The sequence below is a fragment of the Aulonocara sp. 'chitande type north' Nkhata Bay genome, linkage group LG12 (genome assembly GCF_057382095.1).
Source record: "Aulonocara sp. 'chitande type north' Nkhata Bay isolate Kocher_YH1m ecotype deep benthic linkage group LG12, A_spYH_male_GT1.1, whole genome shotgun sequence".
Taxonomy (NCBI): Eukaryota; Metazoa; Chordata; class Actinopteri; order Cichliformes; family Cichlidae; genus Aulonocara; species Aulonocara sp. 'chitande type north' Nkhata Bay.
Window position 1 is genome coordinate 35626415 of NC_141355.1, and position 19117 is coordinate 35645531.

The 19117-nt window shown below is 39.9% G+C and overlaps 1 protein-coding gene across 1 annotated transcript in view; it reads right to left on the reverse strand.

The window, feature by feature from the left end:
• LOC147317972 (SH2 domain-containing protein 3C-like) overlaps positions 1 to 17100 on the reverse strand; it is a 49648-nt gene extending 32548 nt beyond the window's left edge. The window contains exons 1-4 of the mRNA XM_086315397.1: positions 16991 to 17100; positions 9009 to 9741; positions 1536 to 1575; positions 268 to 396 (exon numbers count right to left, since the gene is read on the reverse strand). Of these exons, the coding sequence (XP_086171523.1) occupies positions 268 to 396; positions 1536 to 1575; positions 9009 to 9741; positions 16991 to 17009 (921 nt within the window). The 5' untranslated portion in view covers positions 17010 to 17100. The remainder of the gene's footprint in view (positions 1 to 267; positions 397 to 1535; positions 1576 to 9008; positions 9742 to 16990) is intronic.
• Positions 17101 to 19117: the final 2017 nt, after the last annotated feature.

Here is a 19117-nt window from a genome sequence, read left to right on the forward strand (position 1 = left end):
AACTGAGTACCCCTCGATGCCTAAACATTGAACAACTGCTGAGTGCTGCATAAGTAACAGTGCATAAAGTCCAGAACTGATTCTCTCAACATTGTCTGACCTTAATGCATGAAAGCTAAAAACATCCTTTATTCATATCCTTTTTGTGTACCCCTAAATGACACAAGTAATGAGAAGCGTTTTTAAAAATTATGACATTTTCATGCAACAGCTGCAAAAAAAAAAAAAAAAAGTGTGTATTTGCATGTGCGTATGTCAGAGGCAGACCTGCCAGGGGATGCATCCGTGGTACCAAGCGTGGCTCTTCAGGTTTGTGCCGCTCAGCCTCAGCTCTTCCTCCAGCTGCTTCCTCAGCTTCTCAGACGGCGCCTCCAACCAGAACTTCTCCTTGGAGAACTTAAAAGACATGACAGGCGCACGTTGAGAAACAACCTCCCCATGTACGAACACAGGAAGGCAACAACATGAGTTTAAGCCATTGTGTGACCTCTGCTGGCTAAAGGTCAAATCCCAGCAGAGTCTTTTATCTCCTGCGTTTTTCCTTCCTGAAAAAAAATGTAAACCAGATTGGCTTTTTAAAGAAATGGCTAAAATACAAGCATGTAGCCAATCTGCAGCCTTCTCTGCTGTTTTTGTGTGAATGTCTGTTAACAGAGGAAAGAGTGGGATGAGGGAGGAGGAATAGAGAGAGGGAGGATTGACAGCTCTGGCATTCCCACACTGGCATCCACAGTGGCGGCACCAGAGGCCCAAAACCCAGACCCATGCTGGAGTTTTGGCCTTGTCACTGTGGCAACGTCATTGTTAGATGGGGGTCATCGCTCAGCGGCCTTTGTCTGTCGTGTCTTTATGCAAAAAGAAGAAGAAGAAGAAGCTACTGTATACAAAAATTTATGTTAAGGACAAGCTGGGAATACTGGGAGTGTGGACACACACACAAACACATTCCTCAGCTTTATAGGTGACATGTTGTTTTTCTGGTCCCTGACACCTCCCACCCCCTTCTTCTTTGACAGAATGGTTTGCCCCGTTGAACTGGGAATCAAAGACTGGGAACGGGGCCAGGACCACTTCAAAACAAAATAAGATGGTGTGTGTGTTGTGAGGTAAAGACCTGGAAGCCTCCAGCTCTAATTTCATTAACATTATCATTCACTGGCAGCTTGTAACATTTAGAGAAGTGTGTTTGTCAAGTATCTAATTATAAGTCAATGGAGTGGAAATCATCTTGCTCTCCGGGTCTCTCTCCACCTTTCCTAAACAAGGCCGCCGGCCGAGACGCCACCATTTCCAGCGGTAACCAAGTCAGCTCAAAAGTATGTCACCGCAGAGGGGCTGCATTCCCCGAGGCTTTTCTGTCACTGTCCTGATTGAATTAGAGCCACAGAGCCGAGTGTAGGGAATCACAGAGGTTTGCTGAGAGGTCCATATACAGCTGGAAAAAGGCTTGACCACAGGAAGTGAGAAAGCAAAAGGAAGCTGAATCAAAATGAGAGTCAAATGTACTTTAAAGTCGCACAAAAAGGTAAGCTTACTTTCACATATTCTCCTCCACCATCTGTCATGTCCTGATGCCTAAAAAACAAAGGAAACAAGTTTGATTTATTAAGAATATTAGTTTGAAATTTTTCTTGCAAGAGTCCCCAGTTACCTAACAGCTAATAATTCACAGGAAAGTTTCTAAAAAAAAAAAAGAGTCTAATGAGGTATTAATAACAGGGCAAAATAAATATTGAACTAAGCAAATTATAGAAGAGGGTTCTCTCTCTTCAACACATCCAATGCCACAAATAAGCTCTAGGTGATCTGAGCAGAGTTTAGCAGATGTCAATCAAGTAAATAAATAAATAACTACGATTAACACATTTTAGAAAAATGTGTTTGTTTCATCTGTCTGCTAGAAAAAAACTAAATCACCAAATATCAGTATCAGTCTTTAAAATCCTGTATTGGTCAGGTTAGTATTTGTTTATTTATTTTTCTTCTACTTTTAATTTTTTGTTATTTATTGGATGCGATACAAGCACTGTGTTTTCATGAATGATGGCTGCTCTGAATAAATTAAGTTGTTTTTTTTCTTTGTTCATGAATTGCTCAGTAGAGATCAACAGAGCAGCTATGGGAAAAGAAAAATCGACCAACATACAATAAAGATCCAAGCAGGAAGAATCTGGGACCAATGACTAGTTTCTGTGTCGGAAAAGTCAAGCCAAAGTGGTAGTGCCCTAAATGTGTATTCTTTTTAATGACCACCAGGGGGACAAAGACGTTGTATAGAAGTCGATGTGAAACAGCACTCAGCGCATTGCTGTATGACCTCACTAAACACAATTTTAAATAGTTTCTGGTCTCAGTTGCTACTTTAAGCTCATATTGTAATCAAGTATGTAATCGGTCTGTCTGTTAGCAGTCTAGTGTTTTTAACATATGATTCTCATATTTTGTGTCTTCAACAGCATCTAGCGCTGATTTAATTTAGGTGAAAAAGATCACAGCAAATGTGACAATCATTAAAAACTTTATATTACCCAGAAAGTTTTTATGGATCGTCTTCAAACTTCACAACAGTAAGCTAGGCCTTGGGGGTCACGAGTACCTAGGTAGGGTAAGCATTTGCCCTTGATCATATTGTAATAAAAAAAAATGGCTGACGTCAGCATGTTATTAAAAAAAAATCATAAAACATCAAAGTTTCAGTATAGCTCTCGTGTTTCTCAGGGAGCCTTGTTAGAGGAGAGAGAATCGCCCGCCGCTTGATCAGCTGCCAATGACTTGTAATTGAGAAGTTGTTAACTAGCAACTGTGGGGTGGTTCAGTCAGACCTCTCCCCCCGCCCACCTCCGCCTGTCATGTCTGGTTTCAAACTACCAAGAGGCCGCTGAGCTCAAAGCTTCATGACGGTGTTTTACTAACCAGTATGAGACGCCACAATATTTATGTCCAACTTTTATACAGTCTATAGCTGGGAGTCAGTTAAAACACTGGAGCTGAGTGTTTGCATGTCATGTTTACACCATACCATGTCGTCCTAACCCCCCATCTGCTCTGTGCAGCTACAGCTGGCACTATTTTTAGAGTTGCCGAGAAGAGGGTCGCTTCTGCGACGCGTCAGAATCAAAGTAGAGTCTGCAAGGTGGTGAAATAGCTGACACTGCTACATCATCCACTGAAGCTCCACAGGATTCAGTGTGTCTGAGTCAGGTAACTACTAAATGTAGCCAGGGGGTCTACAGCGCCTGCTGTTTCCAGAAACCACATTTTATGCAACTTTCAACAAACATTCAACGTGTTTTGTAATTTTCATCTACTGTGACATATTTCCTGTCGCACTCATGTAAGATTAGAGTTTAAACTGTTGCAGAGTCGTGGTCATTGACATAGCAACTCTATGGTATCAGATAAAACAGCAAACAACTGTCATCACGGTCACATTCAGCTTTTGTCTTTTATTGTTCAGCCTTGATTAAAGGCTGGAAATCCAACAGCCCTGTTTTCAAACAGCACGTTTTCCTTATTGTTTGTCATCATAATTTACTTGATTTTTAAAAAAATCCCATATCTTGATAAGTGAGTAGCAGTATTATCAGTTAGTTCTGGTAGCAGCAGCAGAAGTTGTACATGCTTTATGCTGTCTGCTGTCCATTGGCCCTCTTGCGAAACTCTCTGACAGCAGCAGTGAGTTCATTCGACACCGCCCAGCAACAACATGCAACCCAACAAACTCCTCCAGGGAGGATCGGGAATATTCCCGCTCGTATCTGCAAACCGTCTGTTTTTCAAGACTGAAGCAAAAGAAACATTTTTTCTCCATGATGTCCATCCACACAACAGCTGGATCCTCACCAAATCTGAGGCCTGTGGGGCTCACAAAACTAAACTCAGCACCCAGAGGACCACTGACACTTTTCAAATGATGCTTTAAACAAAAAAAACTCCCAAAAAGCAAAAGCTTTGTTTCTTTCTGACAGCTTTGATGCATTATGTCAGCGCAGAAACACAGCACACTGGCAGGGTGAAACTCTCTGCTCTTCCTCAACTGGCTGCATACTTCCAAGAGTCAAGGGAGGTGACCTTTTGTTCCCAAATACAAACTCTGAGAACAGGCAGCACACACTCACAGATGTGGACATACAGCATGAGAAACGCGCTGGCATTCAAAAACTAAACCCCACGCAGATGATTTTAAGCCCTGATATACTGCTTGTGCTGTTTGGGAATGATGCCAACGCTCACTGGCTGTTTTAATTATTAGATTAAACCCTTTAGGGCTAGGAAGGAGGAGGAGGGTATTTTTATGGCATTATTGAGGACAATATAATAAACAGGAAGTCAGACGAAGACAAAACTCCCAGGTTACAACACGGCACCCCATTCATTCCAGTAAAAGCTGCTCCATACCTGCTTTTTCAAACTCAGGACTGAAAAACTCCAAGTTTCCAAGTATCAGGATGTTCCAATTCTGAGATCCTTGGAGCAAATAAAAACAGAGAGCACCTCTCCCTCACAGGATAAAATAAAATAAATGAAAGCCTCTTCTAGATGTTCCAAATGGTTCAAAAGCGAGTATGGATACAGTCGTTCGATGTGGATCAGATATCGGGTGACAGCAAACGACCACAGTGATAGCAGTAAATACTGAAAGTGCAAATGCAAATTTTTTTTTACACTTTTTCTTTTTATCTATCTTGTAATTGACTGTAGCTTATTACTTAACCAATAAATGCAGGTTCAGAACATTTATATTGTATTCTATTATATATTTGTTATATTCATGTAATTATTTATAAAAAGGTTAAGCTGATTTTTCCATTCAAAACACATAATGACTCAGTCATTTCCTTGCAATGAGGAATGTAGCTTATTACTTATTAATGACGAATTCTGTAAAAATAGGATGTGAACCTCCTTGAGAACAGGAAAAAAGCTGGTGGTTGCCCGGTGATTGTGTTTAAAATTTTCACTACTTTTCAAACAACCCAGAGGATAAAAGAGTAGCGCCCTCAACCCTGAGGTCTTTGTAAGGAGACGGCTCAGGTCACCTGATGTGAGATATAATGATAGATGTTTTTATCTCTAGTTAAAGGCGACAAACTGGAGACCTGCAGCTATATCTAAGAATAAGCTTATAACCAGCTTATAACCAGTGGTCAACATCCACTTATACGTGGACAGGATACTGTCACAAATGGTCAATATTCTTCTGCTCACATTTTTTCTTCACACTTGGACCGAACCACAGTTAAAGTCTGTTCACTGTTAAGTTATAAGACTGTTTGCAGTGGCCTTATCCATGAGGGGAAACTCCCTCCACTTCAGGGCTGCACTCCTCAAACCAGCACCAAATTTTACAGCAGTTCCTGCTCCGACTGCCAGCAGCTGTTACGCCATCAAGCAACAGCAACACAGTCAGAGAGACTCTGCCTGTGGTTTAACGCTTCCCTAATAACGACATTAGTTGCAAAGAGCTGAGGCTGACTGCAACAAACACAGAGTGGAAAAAGAAAGTCACCAAGCCTGGATGACTTTTTAAAAGCAGGTCAAGTTCAGCCTCAGTGACCACTTCTGCTCTGATGGCTTCTTAAACTTGAATTACCTCCTTTATTGCAATAAGGTGAGAATTCAGAACGTGCTGAGTTCGGGCAGTGCAATTCCTCCGAAACTGTGAACAGCTGAAAGCTGATATGACACCTCTGCGGCTGCGCTGCGGGTAAAACTACTCTTACTACTACTTACTAATAATTTGAGAAATCTCCAATTCGCCTGTCTCATCGATCGTTCGCGGGATATGCCTCAAACTTGATGGGTTTCTGGTCATTTGGATGAAGAGTTCCCATCGTTTTCCTGTTCTCAGTGAGTCCACTACTGTGACTGTGGCTCTACTCTATCTGCAGGGACGGGGCCCACACACCAACACAGCCATGTTTGTTTAAATATCTTTGTGAGGGCATTCATCCACATGAACGCACGTCACTTAGTTTAGCGATACCACATCTAAAAGTGTCCGACATGGCGGTGTTTTGGTCCCACACTGAGGTTTGAAGACCATCGTCTACATCTTAAGGCTTTGTAGTGTCCCGTGGGTGCAGGGTTGAAATGTGGAATAACAAAATTCAGACTGGTTCTCAAAAAGACAAACAGGCATTTAAAAAAAATGTTAGTCTTTGGTTTCCTGTGACAAACAGCTTAAGTCATCCAGTTATGTTTTCACTACACGCACATTCAACAAGTGTGACCATACAGCGGTCGTCTTTTCAAACCAGCAACTTCCAATTAACTGCACAGTCAGGGAAAATCTGTAAGTTGGGGCTACACTTACCCGGAACAGGCACTGCACCAGTAGTTAAAAGAAACACACTGTTAATGAGAGGCTGGACGAGTCGTCTCTGTTTATCCACAAATCCACTCTGAGCCTTTTCCCCTGACAGCTACAGGACACCATTTCCTCTTATTCTGCTACTGAAAGTCAATAATCAAACTAAAAGCTTTCCTTCGATGCTGATGTGAGTCTTAAAGCCGTTTAATGTTAGTTTTTTTTAACAGATACTGAGGATTTTTGGTTGGGAGATCTTCTTTCTCCTAAAGCTTCGAGTTTGAAAGAACGGGTGTTCGTCGACCCTAACTGGACTTCTTGAACATGACTCACTGTGTCTGTGTTGTTTGTGCTTTTTGGAGAGTTTTTAATAGAATTATCTGACCAATAATACGACTTTCTGTCTGCTACAAAACATCCGAGACGTGTTAGCGTCAGTGCTGGTGACTGATATTCTTAGCACTAGTTGATAGGTACCTGTCTTCAGTGTGATGCACACGTACAGTCTATGAATGAAGACAAACACCTTTTCCTTCAGATATGGTTATTTCTGTCTCCAAAACATAAATACATAAAATGACAGGAGCCAAAATGCTAACAATAAGACTTCATAATGAAACAACATATGCCGATTTTTTAAGTAAAACAACCAAATATTCATCATTCTCGTCATTTCAGACGTTCTTTTTTATAGATACAGACACATTTCCTTTTACTTTCACTCTTGTTGGCCTTTATCAACCTCTTGAACTCTCTAGCAGGTTAAGAGAGTTCAAATCAAATGATCAGGCTGGTGATAATTAGCAGGCCTGTTATTACAGCTGTCCGATGGACTGTATATTAAGTTGAGATTCTGGACGTATCAATATTTTGTTCAATATTTTGAGCATTTTTGTGATTCTGACTTTGTAAAATTTTGGCACCTCTGAGCTTTATTTTTCCAGTAATGCACTGGTATCAGATATAATTACATCTACACGAATCACACCGTCACTTCGCTGTTTTACTCAAATGTTTGGTGACATTTAGAAGCTTGAAACAGATCTTTGCAAACGAAAACTAACTTAAAGTCAAATTCTGATGATTTTTTTTCACAGTTTTACAAACTAAATTCTTAATTACAGCATAATGTTAACAGGAATAACAGGACGATATGTACTGAAAAAAGAAAAATACCAAAAAGTTCAATTTGGGAAGACATAATCATTTACTTCAGCTTGATTAAGATAGACTTTTACCTGCAGGGCCATAACATTTAAGTATTTTCATAGCCTTTTATTTGTACAAGAATCATTCATTTCTTTTATAATTTGGATTAAAGCAGCAGAAGGTGGCATGCTTTTCCTTGAAGCCAGCACTAAGCGACTGACACAAGGTCGCAAACCTGTGACAGCATGCAGCGGGACATACAAGTCAGGTGGAAAAGAGACGAAGTTAAACCTGCTGCTGCATCTCTGCCAAAGAAGTCTTATCACTCTTCAGAGTGAAGCAGCGCAGGATCAAATTCCTCCGCTTATGTAACTAACAGACCGGTCCAGAGCCAGCAAGCCGACTCACTTCAAAGTCGACTTGTAGCTAGTAAATGTTTTACTGATCCTCGTTTCAGGTTTTATGGCACCAAACTAACCAAAAACACGCCTCTATTTCCGCCTTTACAAATATACTTCAAACGAAAAAAAAGCGACCGAAGGGATAAAAATATCAAAGCCTCGGAGCTGAGACTGTTCCCCGAAGCAGATTAACAGATGATCGCGACAGATAGTTTTCTCTGACTGTCTCACTGTTTCAGAAAAAACTAACTGTGTGTGTTCTTATTCAAGAAACACAAACCCTGATCTCACAGCCTGGCTCCGTGTCATCAGTGGATAAAGAGTTAATAGCGGAAGCGGTTTTCTCACCTTTCCCTCCTCACCGCGCTTAACTTTAAGTCCCCAACTTCACACATCTTGTCCCGAGGTCAGTCCTCACGGCTTCGCCCAGCTGACTGATAGCCGCGGTGAGTGGGAGCGGAGCTACTGCGCATGTCCGCAGCGACAGCCACTTTCACAGTGCATTTTAATCTTCACGTGTTGAATATTTGAGAGTTTTATTTTTTAGAGAGTGTCATAATGTTACTTACTTTCTTTTCGATAATTAATTAGTTATTATTTTACCACAGAGTTACTTTCATTGTCTCTTCTGTTACAGACAATATTTTCTATTGTTTCATTATATTTACATTTTAGATCTATTCATTTTAAATATTTTCATCCAGCATTATTTGATTCAGTGACTCGAGTTTATAGAGTGTTGTGCATTTTATATTATTTTTTAATTTAATTTAAGTTGATTTAATTTTTATGCTCTATTTTTAAGATTTATATCTTTTTTCTTTTTAAACAGATAATTTAATAGATCAGTGATCGATTAAGTGACTGATTTATTTCAGGTCAACTCAATATTAAATTAATTTCCACTAACAAGCAGCTGGGTGTCAGGAGGTCATGAAACATGACCTTTTTCAATCTCTCGTGATTATTACTATTTTCTACTAATAGTTTAAGTCTCACAAAGACACTTTTGTGAATTTTCAGTCTGTTTTTCTTATGTTTCTAACTAAAAACGTTTTTCTACTGATATGAACTGACTGCCTGAATAACAATCAGGCTGTGTATTTCTGACCTGCATCTTCTGAGAGAAAAATAAATAAACATCTCACTTGTCAGCATACTCCACTTCCTGTGAGCTTTTCATGGTTGTGGTGGTTTCCTGTGTACGTGTGACGCCTCGCAGTCTCTCTGTTTGGGGGTCCAGGTGGCTGTGGGCTGTTTCAGCTATAGGATCCATCGGCACATACAGATCCTGGTTCGAAGCAGCCTTGTGGCTCTTAACTGAAGGCTCTCTGGCTGTTTCTAAATCATTCTTGCTCTTTAATGCCTCACTGCTGGTTAAAAATTCCACAGCAGGATCACAGCTGTCAGATTCTGAGGTCAAAGGTGAAGTCGGGCTGGATGTCGGTGTCACTGGCAGTGACCGGGCCAACGTAGAAGCAGGCTGAGGCTTTTCCATGTTGTTCGCACTAAGGCTTGTCAGAGCACCAAGCAGGGGCGAGTCCCGGACATGCTCTCCCGCCTTCAAATTGCCCTGCCTCTCACTCATCCCTTTCTCCTCCTCCTCCTCCTCTGTCTTGGTCTTCTTCTCCTTTAGCCCCTTGAAGCTCTTCTTCTGCTTGTCATTGCGAGGCACAGTCCCCACATGTGTGTACATCTCACAGGAGCGAGCGTAGGTGGGGCTGTGGAGGCAGGACTCCATGTCGTCCACCGACTGGTTGCCCATCCCTGCAGATTTGTCCCCGGAAAAGCTCCCATCATACTCCAGGGACGCTTTGGTGCTCTTCTTCCCTGTTGAGCGGCGGAAGGAGAGGTTGGAGAGGCTCCCGAACAGTTTTAAATCTGGAGAAGAAGAGTTAGTTAAAAAGGAGTTTAATTTTTTTTTAAGTGCAAAAACATTAATAAAAGCATTTTTAAATTACGCAGATGGAGAACACAGAAGCCAATGCCTAAGTGATTTTAGTCTTTCGAATGGCCAACAGGGGGCGACTCCTTTGGTTGCATAAAGATGTCTGAATGTATAGAAGACTATGAGAAAATTAGCCTCTTCTGATTTAATCTATGACATCAGTATACACTTTGCTGGTGACTTTATGGTCTTAATTGCCCGTTTAAAGTCCTCCATCCACATATTCTCTTCCGTTTGTCCTTATCAGGGACGCAGGGAGACTGGAGCCTATCCCAGCTATCATAGGGCGAGACACAGTATACACCCTGGACAGGTCACCAATCTGACGTAGGGCTAACACAGAGCGACAGACCTGCTTAATAAAATGTGATGTTCATTTTGTAAATGTTAGTCCCATTTAGAGTGAAATAGATGGGTAAGCAGGGTATAGAGTGTACTGTGATTTTTGGCTTCCTGGTCAGATCCCTGTATGAGGTCTGGTTTTATTAAAGAAAAAGAAGAAGAACAAGAAGAAAGAAACACCTGGCAGTGACCTAAAATGCCAGCTGTTTCCTCCCTGTTGTGTCGTATACAGATGTTTTCTCAAAGCTGTTGCTGTCTCACATTTCTGTCCAAAGGTTTTGTGCAGCAGGGCTCATTTTCACTCACAGCATGTCACAAATTGCAATAGCAACAAGCTCTTGGCATCACATTCAAATGCAATAGTCGACCTGTAACCTCATATTTTGAACCAAACCACAGAAAAACCGCGTGTTTTTCAAACCCTAACCGAGTAATTAGTAGTGCCTTTATAGGGCCTAAACCATATATATAAACCATATATAAACCTAACCATATATATATAAAGTAAACAACACCTTTTTAGGAACAGTGATAGGCTTGTGTCAGAACCACAGACTTTATATACCCACATGTTTGTTTTATTTTTTACAGATTTGTTACTTGCTAATAGACGTTTACTCAGTAAAATCTTTAGATGACTCATACCGTAACTCATACCAGGCAACACTGTTAGTCAGATTATTCCTGGAATCCTTTTAAAATACTGTGAGACTGTGTTTAAAATTATCTTCAAAATAAGAGCTCAAAAAAGAAAGGACATCATGGTAGCCTCCATCTTTTGTATACAGTCTGTGATTTCAAGCTTGTTTATCAGAATTGTTTTAGAAACATAAACATGCAGTTTTTTTTAATTGTTTTTTTAGTTCATGACGTCTTTATATTCTCTGGCTTTAGATCTTTAGTCAGAGAGTTTCTCAACTTTTTTGCTTGCTGAGTGAGTTCAATCAATTTCTTTGTCATCTTTTATCTTTTAAAAAATAGAAAAACAGGAAAACACAACGTGTGTGTTAAAAACTGAAAAACCCCAAATTCATCAAGATTAAACGCGACAAAATGATTTTAATCTGGCTCGTTTTGCAGTGATGCACTGGCTGATCCCTGCACAGGGTCATCTTTTTAATTTGGGTTAGCCCCTTAGTGACATGAACATGCACATTTTAAACACACATTAGCATCAGTGCAGAGCCATTATGTCCCTATTTAGACCTACAGCTGCAAACCAACATGTTTTCTTTGCGTTGGAGGCATTTGAGGAATGTCATCGTACCCTTGTTTCTCTCTTATGAGGTGAAGCTCCCGAACTTTCACCAGTGTTCAAGTGTTTTCCCAAAGGACCAATTAGGCTCTGGAGGCACTGACTGTTGTTTATTTAATTCAGCAGCTAAACATGGACTCATGATTTGGAGAGAGATACAAAGATGGGGTTGATGGAGGGTAGATGTTATCTTTTACACTTGAGCCAGCATGTGTCACTTCCACATTGTTCTTAATCGATTTCCATGACCATAAAAATGAGAAAATGTTCTTTATTGCCTGTCATATTTTAGAGTAAATCCCACTCAGTGGAGTTAAGTTAAACACTGTAGTACTAAACAATCAACTTAAAAACCTCCTCTCTTTCCAATAAACAGATATGGGCATTTCCCTTTGTGTCATTTATTCCTTATTATACTGTTGGGTTTTGTTAAGTTTATGGTCAGTTTTGCTTCTGTTTTTACTTAATTCATCCCCTTCTCTGTGTTTTTTAGTGCTGTCCTGTCTCATCTCAGAGAGAAGTGAACATTTGTCCTAGATATGGCCCACATCTGTGGTTTTCTATGAACCACACTGAACCTTGAGCCAGAGGTCAGATCAGTTGTGACATCTGGGGCACATCTGGCCCACATAGTACTTTCTATAACCCATGCCTGACCTGCTTTATGCCCACAGAGCACCTGATGGTGCCATAACTGAACCGTACGTACCAAAAGTAGCCCAGACCAGGCCCGACTGTGCGTGCCTGCTACCTGGACTGTTTTTCACTCCCTTTGTCTCCCTCTGTTTGTTGTCAATGCATGCTTTGTCTCTCTGACATGCACTTCCTGTTTTATTTTGGTAGCAACTGTATTCGCTTGGTTGTAGAAACATTCAAAAATCCCAAAGAACTTGTTAGGCGTTGAGTTCATTCTGTTTTTAAAATGGTTTCGCTTTCTTTGAGATACAATTACTTTGAGGAACTAAGGAAAAATTATCTACTGTTAACTCTAATCAGATTTATGTATATAGTGCCAAATTATAACAGCAGACAAGCAGATTTTACAAAATTTGCAGCTACGTCCTTTGCCAATTTCTGTTAAGAAAAATAATGCCACGATGTTCCAAAATTAATGTTTTTCTGCAGCAAACAGATTCACTTCAGCATTTATGATCCTTGGCTATTTCTGTAAATGTCAAAGGACAACGTGACACTTAAAGCAACAACGTGACTCTAAAATTTGAACTTTTTAAAACTACTCAACTGAGCTCCATTGGAGGTTTTTGTTGTCCCGAAGCCTGAAGCTGATTTGTTTTCACAGAGCGAATAAATGTCCTCAGGCTGCCTCAAAAAATCAGTTTTTATAAGACAGCTACCAAGTCAAGCAGCAGAAGAAGAGATGCACAGAGGCCTGTTGTCCTGTCAGCAGGAATTCGCTGTCTTTTCTTAGCTCAGCTCTGTGCGCTCAGCCGGGCCGCTGTCCCTTCAAACAGCACAAAGGCACGTCTATGCTTCGTTAACAATGGAGCAAAAAGATGTTTGTAAGTGGAACAGTGGACAAAGCAACAGCGGACACGCTGGAACGAGCGCCAATAGAGCACATTCATTTATGGGCTTGCACAAATAAACTTACATCAGCCTCTTTTACCAGACTCGTCTAATACCACTGTCTCTGTGCTTCTACTACTACTTTTCTACTTCAGCTCTACTAAGAGTTAATATATAGTAATATTATTCATGTCTTATGTACCATACATACAAGACATTTTCAAATATGTTTGCTTTAGATTACTTCCTCCGCTTTGATACAGTTCCATATTATAATATTTATAAATGTAACCTGTGATAAGTTACACTAAGGTTTTGGGGGGATTTTTAATGCTCAATATATTTGTGACTGATATCAACAGATGTTAAAGAAGATGTATTTTATCATATCATGGTGTGGGTCGCAATGTCGCATCACAGGAAGAGGTTCCTGTTTCAGGGCACTTCTTTAGTGTCATGTGTTCTCTCCTGATGTTCCAGCTTCCTGCCGCAGCCCAAAGACATGCATGTTGTGTTGAATGGTTATTCTGAAATAATCTAAGGTATGAATGAGTTCAGATTCAGTTCAGATAATGGATGGTTTTCATTCATTTTGTCTCCAGCAGACTTAGAGTCTCCAGCAGACTTAGAGTGCACTGGGGTTCAAGTTTATGGTGACTGAGCGTATATAGGTAAGTAAGGATTGTGCCCGATCTAAAAGTGGCCACCTGAGCTCATTTTATTTATATGCTTTTACATATAACCACTAGAGATTGCTTAATTTTAAAAATGCTTCTACACTGAAAAAGTGTTGCATTGCACTCCACTGTAGCAACAGAAAATTGGGATTTCTGGGTTAACACTGTTTATTTCACTGTACCTAAAATTAAAAATAACTTACCATGAAAATAATCAACACAAACAATTTGTCAAAGTGAGAATCTGTACTTCAAGTAAAAGGTTTATATTAAATTACAGTCTGAGTACAACTAATAAACTTAGCTGTAACAAAATAGGGTAATTATTAAAGTTGGTTCAAAGTAACATTTCTTTTCAGTGTGTTACGCTAAAGTCACACCAAGAAAAACTGTGGTGGAAGACGGCGGTCCAACTAAAATTACTGTAACTTTGTGCAATGAACAAGTTCCCTACTCGCTTTTGAAATGGTTGCTTCGAAGGACTGCGATCACTCACTTCAGTCTCACTTTGGTGCATCAAAACTGAGTTAGTCTGCTCTTATTTTTTAGATTGAAAGTTAGCAATTGCATGAAATCGCTTTGTGAAAATGTGGCAACTAAGTATGATAAATCAGTGAAGATCACATATCTGTTGCCATCCACATACACAGAAACCTACTTTCATAATCCAGCCAGAAGCTCAAAGAAAAATAAATTCAGAAATTCTTCCACAAACAGTGACGTAGCTGCTGCAGTATATCATTTAACTGTAACATGACAAAGGCGTTTGCAGCTTTGCTTTAAATGGGAATATAACATGAATACAACCAGCTGAATAAAAGGAGAACCTCCGACTGCAAAGACGCAAACTGGGTGCTGAGTAAGATTGACTGCCATGCGTAGGCAATCTGTTTGCATTTACAAATAAGTAGGTAGTTATTAGAAAGTCAGTCAGAGAGTGACTGTGTCAGTCTGAGTCTGCTAGGACAGGCTGCAGGTTGTCTTTAGGAGACCAGACTCAAAACCAAATTTAAGACGCTGCTTTTGTCATTTGGCTGCTCTGATATTCCAATCAGATTAAAAACATAATTTAAAAACATACAATAAACAATATCTGGTTGCAAATTTAATAAATTGTTTCAAATTCTTTTGGCTTTTATTAATAAATGATGAATCCCTCTTCAGCACTGAGGCTTGCTGTGAAGTCCAATCTGTCCTCACTAGTTATCTGTAGCCAGTGCAAATATCCTTTCTATGGAAGCAGCTTGCCAACCAGGCCAGTGAGCTTCAGCTGACAGCTTTACCTTTGCATGTAACAGTTACGTCGGGCTTTGGAAAACTAAGATGGCAACAGCAATTTACCAACAGTCAAACACATGAAAAAGGTTTGCAAGCGACAGACAAAAAAGCAAAGAAAGTGAACTGAACACAAGTGAACATCAAAAATGGCAGAACTATTAAAGACAGCAACAGAATTTAGCTAAAAGAATAAACAGAAGACCACAGCAGAGGGGGAGGTGTTTGAACTATCAATTACAGTAAAATGTGCAGCACCAGCCGCAGTGATAAGAGTAAGCAGAAGTGGCAAGGCAGCAGTAAAAATATTTTTGTGTCAGGAAGTCTGACTGAGATCAAGATCTGCTTTGCAAAAACAACACTGATAACTACTTTAATACACAAATTCTCACCCGATTGCATTTAGTGAAAAACAGCCGTCACACACAAATTAAACATGGAGAGTGTTTTTATATCCGCTGTCCAGTTTCTGCAGCTTCCATTGCAGATACACAGTCACTGGACTTTTCTACAACACAGTTTAGAACATTTAATGGTAATTTATCACCTGTGTGTAAAACGTTTTTAAAAATTTATGTCTTCAAATGCCTTATTAGGCTTACTTCCTACTTCTAAGCTGGACTGCTGTAATTATTATCAGGATGTCCTAAAAACCCTCAAAGTTGCTCCAGAATGCTGCAGCCAGAGTTCTGACAGGGACTAGAAAGAGGGCATATTTCTCATGTATTCTCATCAATCCAGAATTGAAGTTAAAATCCTGCTCCTCACATGCAAGATTGTGAATAGTCAGGCTCCATTTTATCTCAAAAACCTCATCGTACCATATCAACCTGTTAGAGCACTTCGCTCTCAGACTGCCGGCTTACTATTTGAAAATAGAATGAGAGGGAGAGGCTTCAGTTTTCAGGCCTCTTCTGTAGAACCAGCTCCCAGCTTGGATTCAGGAGACAGACACATCTCTACTTGTAAGATCAGACTTTCTTTTGTGCTAAAGTGTACAGTTTACTGCTGGATCAGGTGACCCTGAATCCCCCCTTAGTTATGCTGCAATAATTCTAGGCTGCTGGGGGATTCCCATAATGCATTTCTTTTTCACTGACTATGTGTTAATAGACCTCTCTGCATTTAATTATTACTTGTTATTAATCTCTGACTCTCTTCCACAGCATGTCTTTTGCCCTGTCTTCCTCATCTCACCCCAACTGTTAGCGGCAGATGGCCCCGCCCCTCCCTGAGTCTGGTCCTGCTGGAGGTTTCTTCCTGTTAAAAGGGAGTTTTTCCTTCCCACTGTCGCCAAAGGTCTTGCTCATAATGTTGCTGGGTATTTCTCTGTTTTATCATATGGTCCTCATCTTACCATACAAACCACATTGAAGCAACTGTTGTTGTGATTTGGAGTTATATAAATAAAGTTGAACTGAATTGAACTGAGATCCCCTCATGACCCTGATAAGGATAAGCGGAAGAGAATGGACGGATGGATGATCAAGATCCCAAATATCTATTTACAACATGTCACATGAAATTTGTAGATTTATCTCAGAAAAAGCTGCGTGCCCGGCAGAGAGACACAGGCTAGTTTGATGCCACAACTTTTGTACTATTACTTAGAAGGATTACACCTTTCACCTAAATTTAAACATCCTTGTTAGTAGATCTGCAATGTTGTAAGATGACTGATAAGTCATCCAACAAAAATGTTGGAAAATGACTGTTTCAGTCCTGAAACTGAGGTTTTAAGCTTTGTATAGAACATAAGCACAACTTTAATTCATGTCATGCCCAACCAGTTTTATCTTGTGACCTTTGGACGATCTAAACTTTAGAAAAAAATATTGCTGGATTTCAGAGCAAAGATTTTTTTTTTTTTACTGTGTATGCTTTGTGTGAATTCTGCTGTCACTACCTTTTCTTTTTAGTATTTTACACCAAAATATAAAACTTTAAACAGTTTTTAAAATCAGCCTAAAATCAGAGAAAGTTCAGTCCACCATCAGGTGCTTCTCTCACTGACGGATTTGATTTACTTTTGCTGGATCCTTTAGGGCGACAGACGACAAGTACTTTTCCAAATAATTCCCCATCAGAAAAAAAAACATAACTTACTCAGTTTCCGTTTGCTCATGGCTCACTGGTGGAGTGTGTGGGCTTCCTAATAACATGTAAAGCACTCTTTAAAAGTGTCCTCCACGTCTTTCCAGCACCATGCTCTTTACTCAACAGAATGAATCTACTTCCTGTCTTGTGAACGCAGCGGAAGCTGGGGGTAAAATTTCAAGTTTTCGCTGTGCTGTCTTGTAGCAATCAGATGACAAGTCCTATCGTCACTTTACACTGGAAGTGAGAGGTGCAACAGCAAATTACTGTTTTCTCACTAACTCACTACCCAACCAACAAACCAACAAACAGGAAATCTCATTGTGGTTTCTACAAGAAAATTATATATTTTTACTTTAAATATAATTTAAATTCAGACACTAGTAGATACACAATGGTAGCTGGAAACTCTTTTTTTGGCATCTCTATAATCTATACACAAGAAACATTAGCAGCAGTTATGAATTTAAAGATATATTCAAGACGTGTGGACTGTTTACCAATAAATCATCTCTTGTCTGTTGTTGCCTTTTAGCAAACTGTATAATGTTTGATTATGTATGTATGCCATAATCAAACACGTGAAGATGTTTACAGTATCCATCGGTATCTAGTGTGTGTGTGTTTTAATATACTTATTTTTATTTTATTGCTTTTCTTCTTTCATCACATCTGCATCATAAGCTTTATCCATACATTCAGATTTTTGATCAAAAGTAGAAAAAAGAGACACTGATGATCAATAAAATAATGCATCCTTTAAGTAACGCAGTCCTGCCTGTGTTTGGCATGTTTCTGCTGTACACCATACCAAGACAAAGCCTAAAAAGTCTAATTTAAACCAATTTTTAAAAAGTCTTTTAAAAGCAAACACTGCCATTTAAATAGTTTCACTTCCTGTTTCAGTTCTTAAAATCACTGGGTGGTGTCCAAACTCCCCTGAAACACCCTGCATGTTAAACATTTCTAAAAGGAGTGATTCAAAATCCTTTTCTGGCATGACCCAACTGCAGAAGAAAAAAAAATCTTATCTTGTCCCCATTTTTAAAACATTTTAACCCCCCCCCCCAAAACATTTTTTTTTTTGGGGGGGGGGTTTCCTCCAAATTATGTCATTCGTGGTTCTGTGCCCCACTATGGGGCCCGTGCTGCAGTTTGAGAACCAATGTGACAGAATTGAAGAATAAAAACACGTGAAGTTTGGCTTAAGAAAAATATCCGCCCATCCATCGATCCATTCACTTCTGCTTATCCTTTTCAGGGTCGCGGGGGGCACTGGAGCCTATCCCAGCTGTCTTAGGGTATATATGTGGTGTTCATCTGAACAATAGACTGGACTGGACTCATAACTCAGACGCCCTCTACAGGAAAGGGCAGAGCAGGCTGTACCTGCTGCGGAGACTCAGGTCGTTTGGAGTGGAGGGCCCACTCCTGAAGACCTTCTATGACTCTGTTGTGGCTTCTGCTATCTTTTATGGCGTGGTCTGCTGGGGCGGCAGCATCTCTGCTGGGGACAGGAAGAGACTGAACAGGGTGATCCGAAGGGCCAGCTCTGTTCTAGGATGCCCTCTGGACCCAGTGGAGGTGGTGAGTGACAGGAGAACGGCGGCTAAGCTGTCATCCCTGATGGACAACATCTCCCACCCCATGCAGCAGACTGTGACAGCACTGAGCAGCTCCTTCAGTGGGAGACTGCGGCACCCACGGTGTGGGACGGAGAGATTTCGCAGGTCTTTCCTCCCCACTGCTGTCAGACTCCATAATAAAGACTTTAACTGATCAAGCACACACATCCATACATATGCAATAATACTAAGTGCAATAATCCTTTCTGTCATCGTTGTATTTTTACTCAGTTGTATATAGTATTTGTATTTGTATTCTATTTGTATCTTATTGTATATTTATTTTATTTTATTCTACTGTATATAGTATTTTATTTTATTCTATTCTGTACAGTTGTGTACTGTATTTATTCTTATTGTATTCTAATTTTTGCCTCATAACTTTTGCACTGTCCACTTCCTGCTGTGACAAAACAAATAAATAAACTAATAAAGGTTATCTTATCTTATCTTATCTTATATATAGGGTATATATATATATATATATATATATATATATATATATATATAT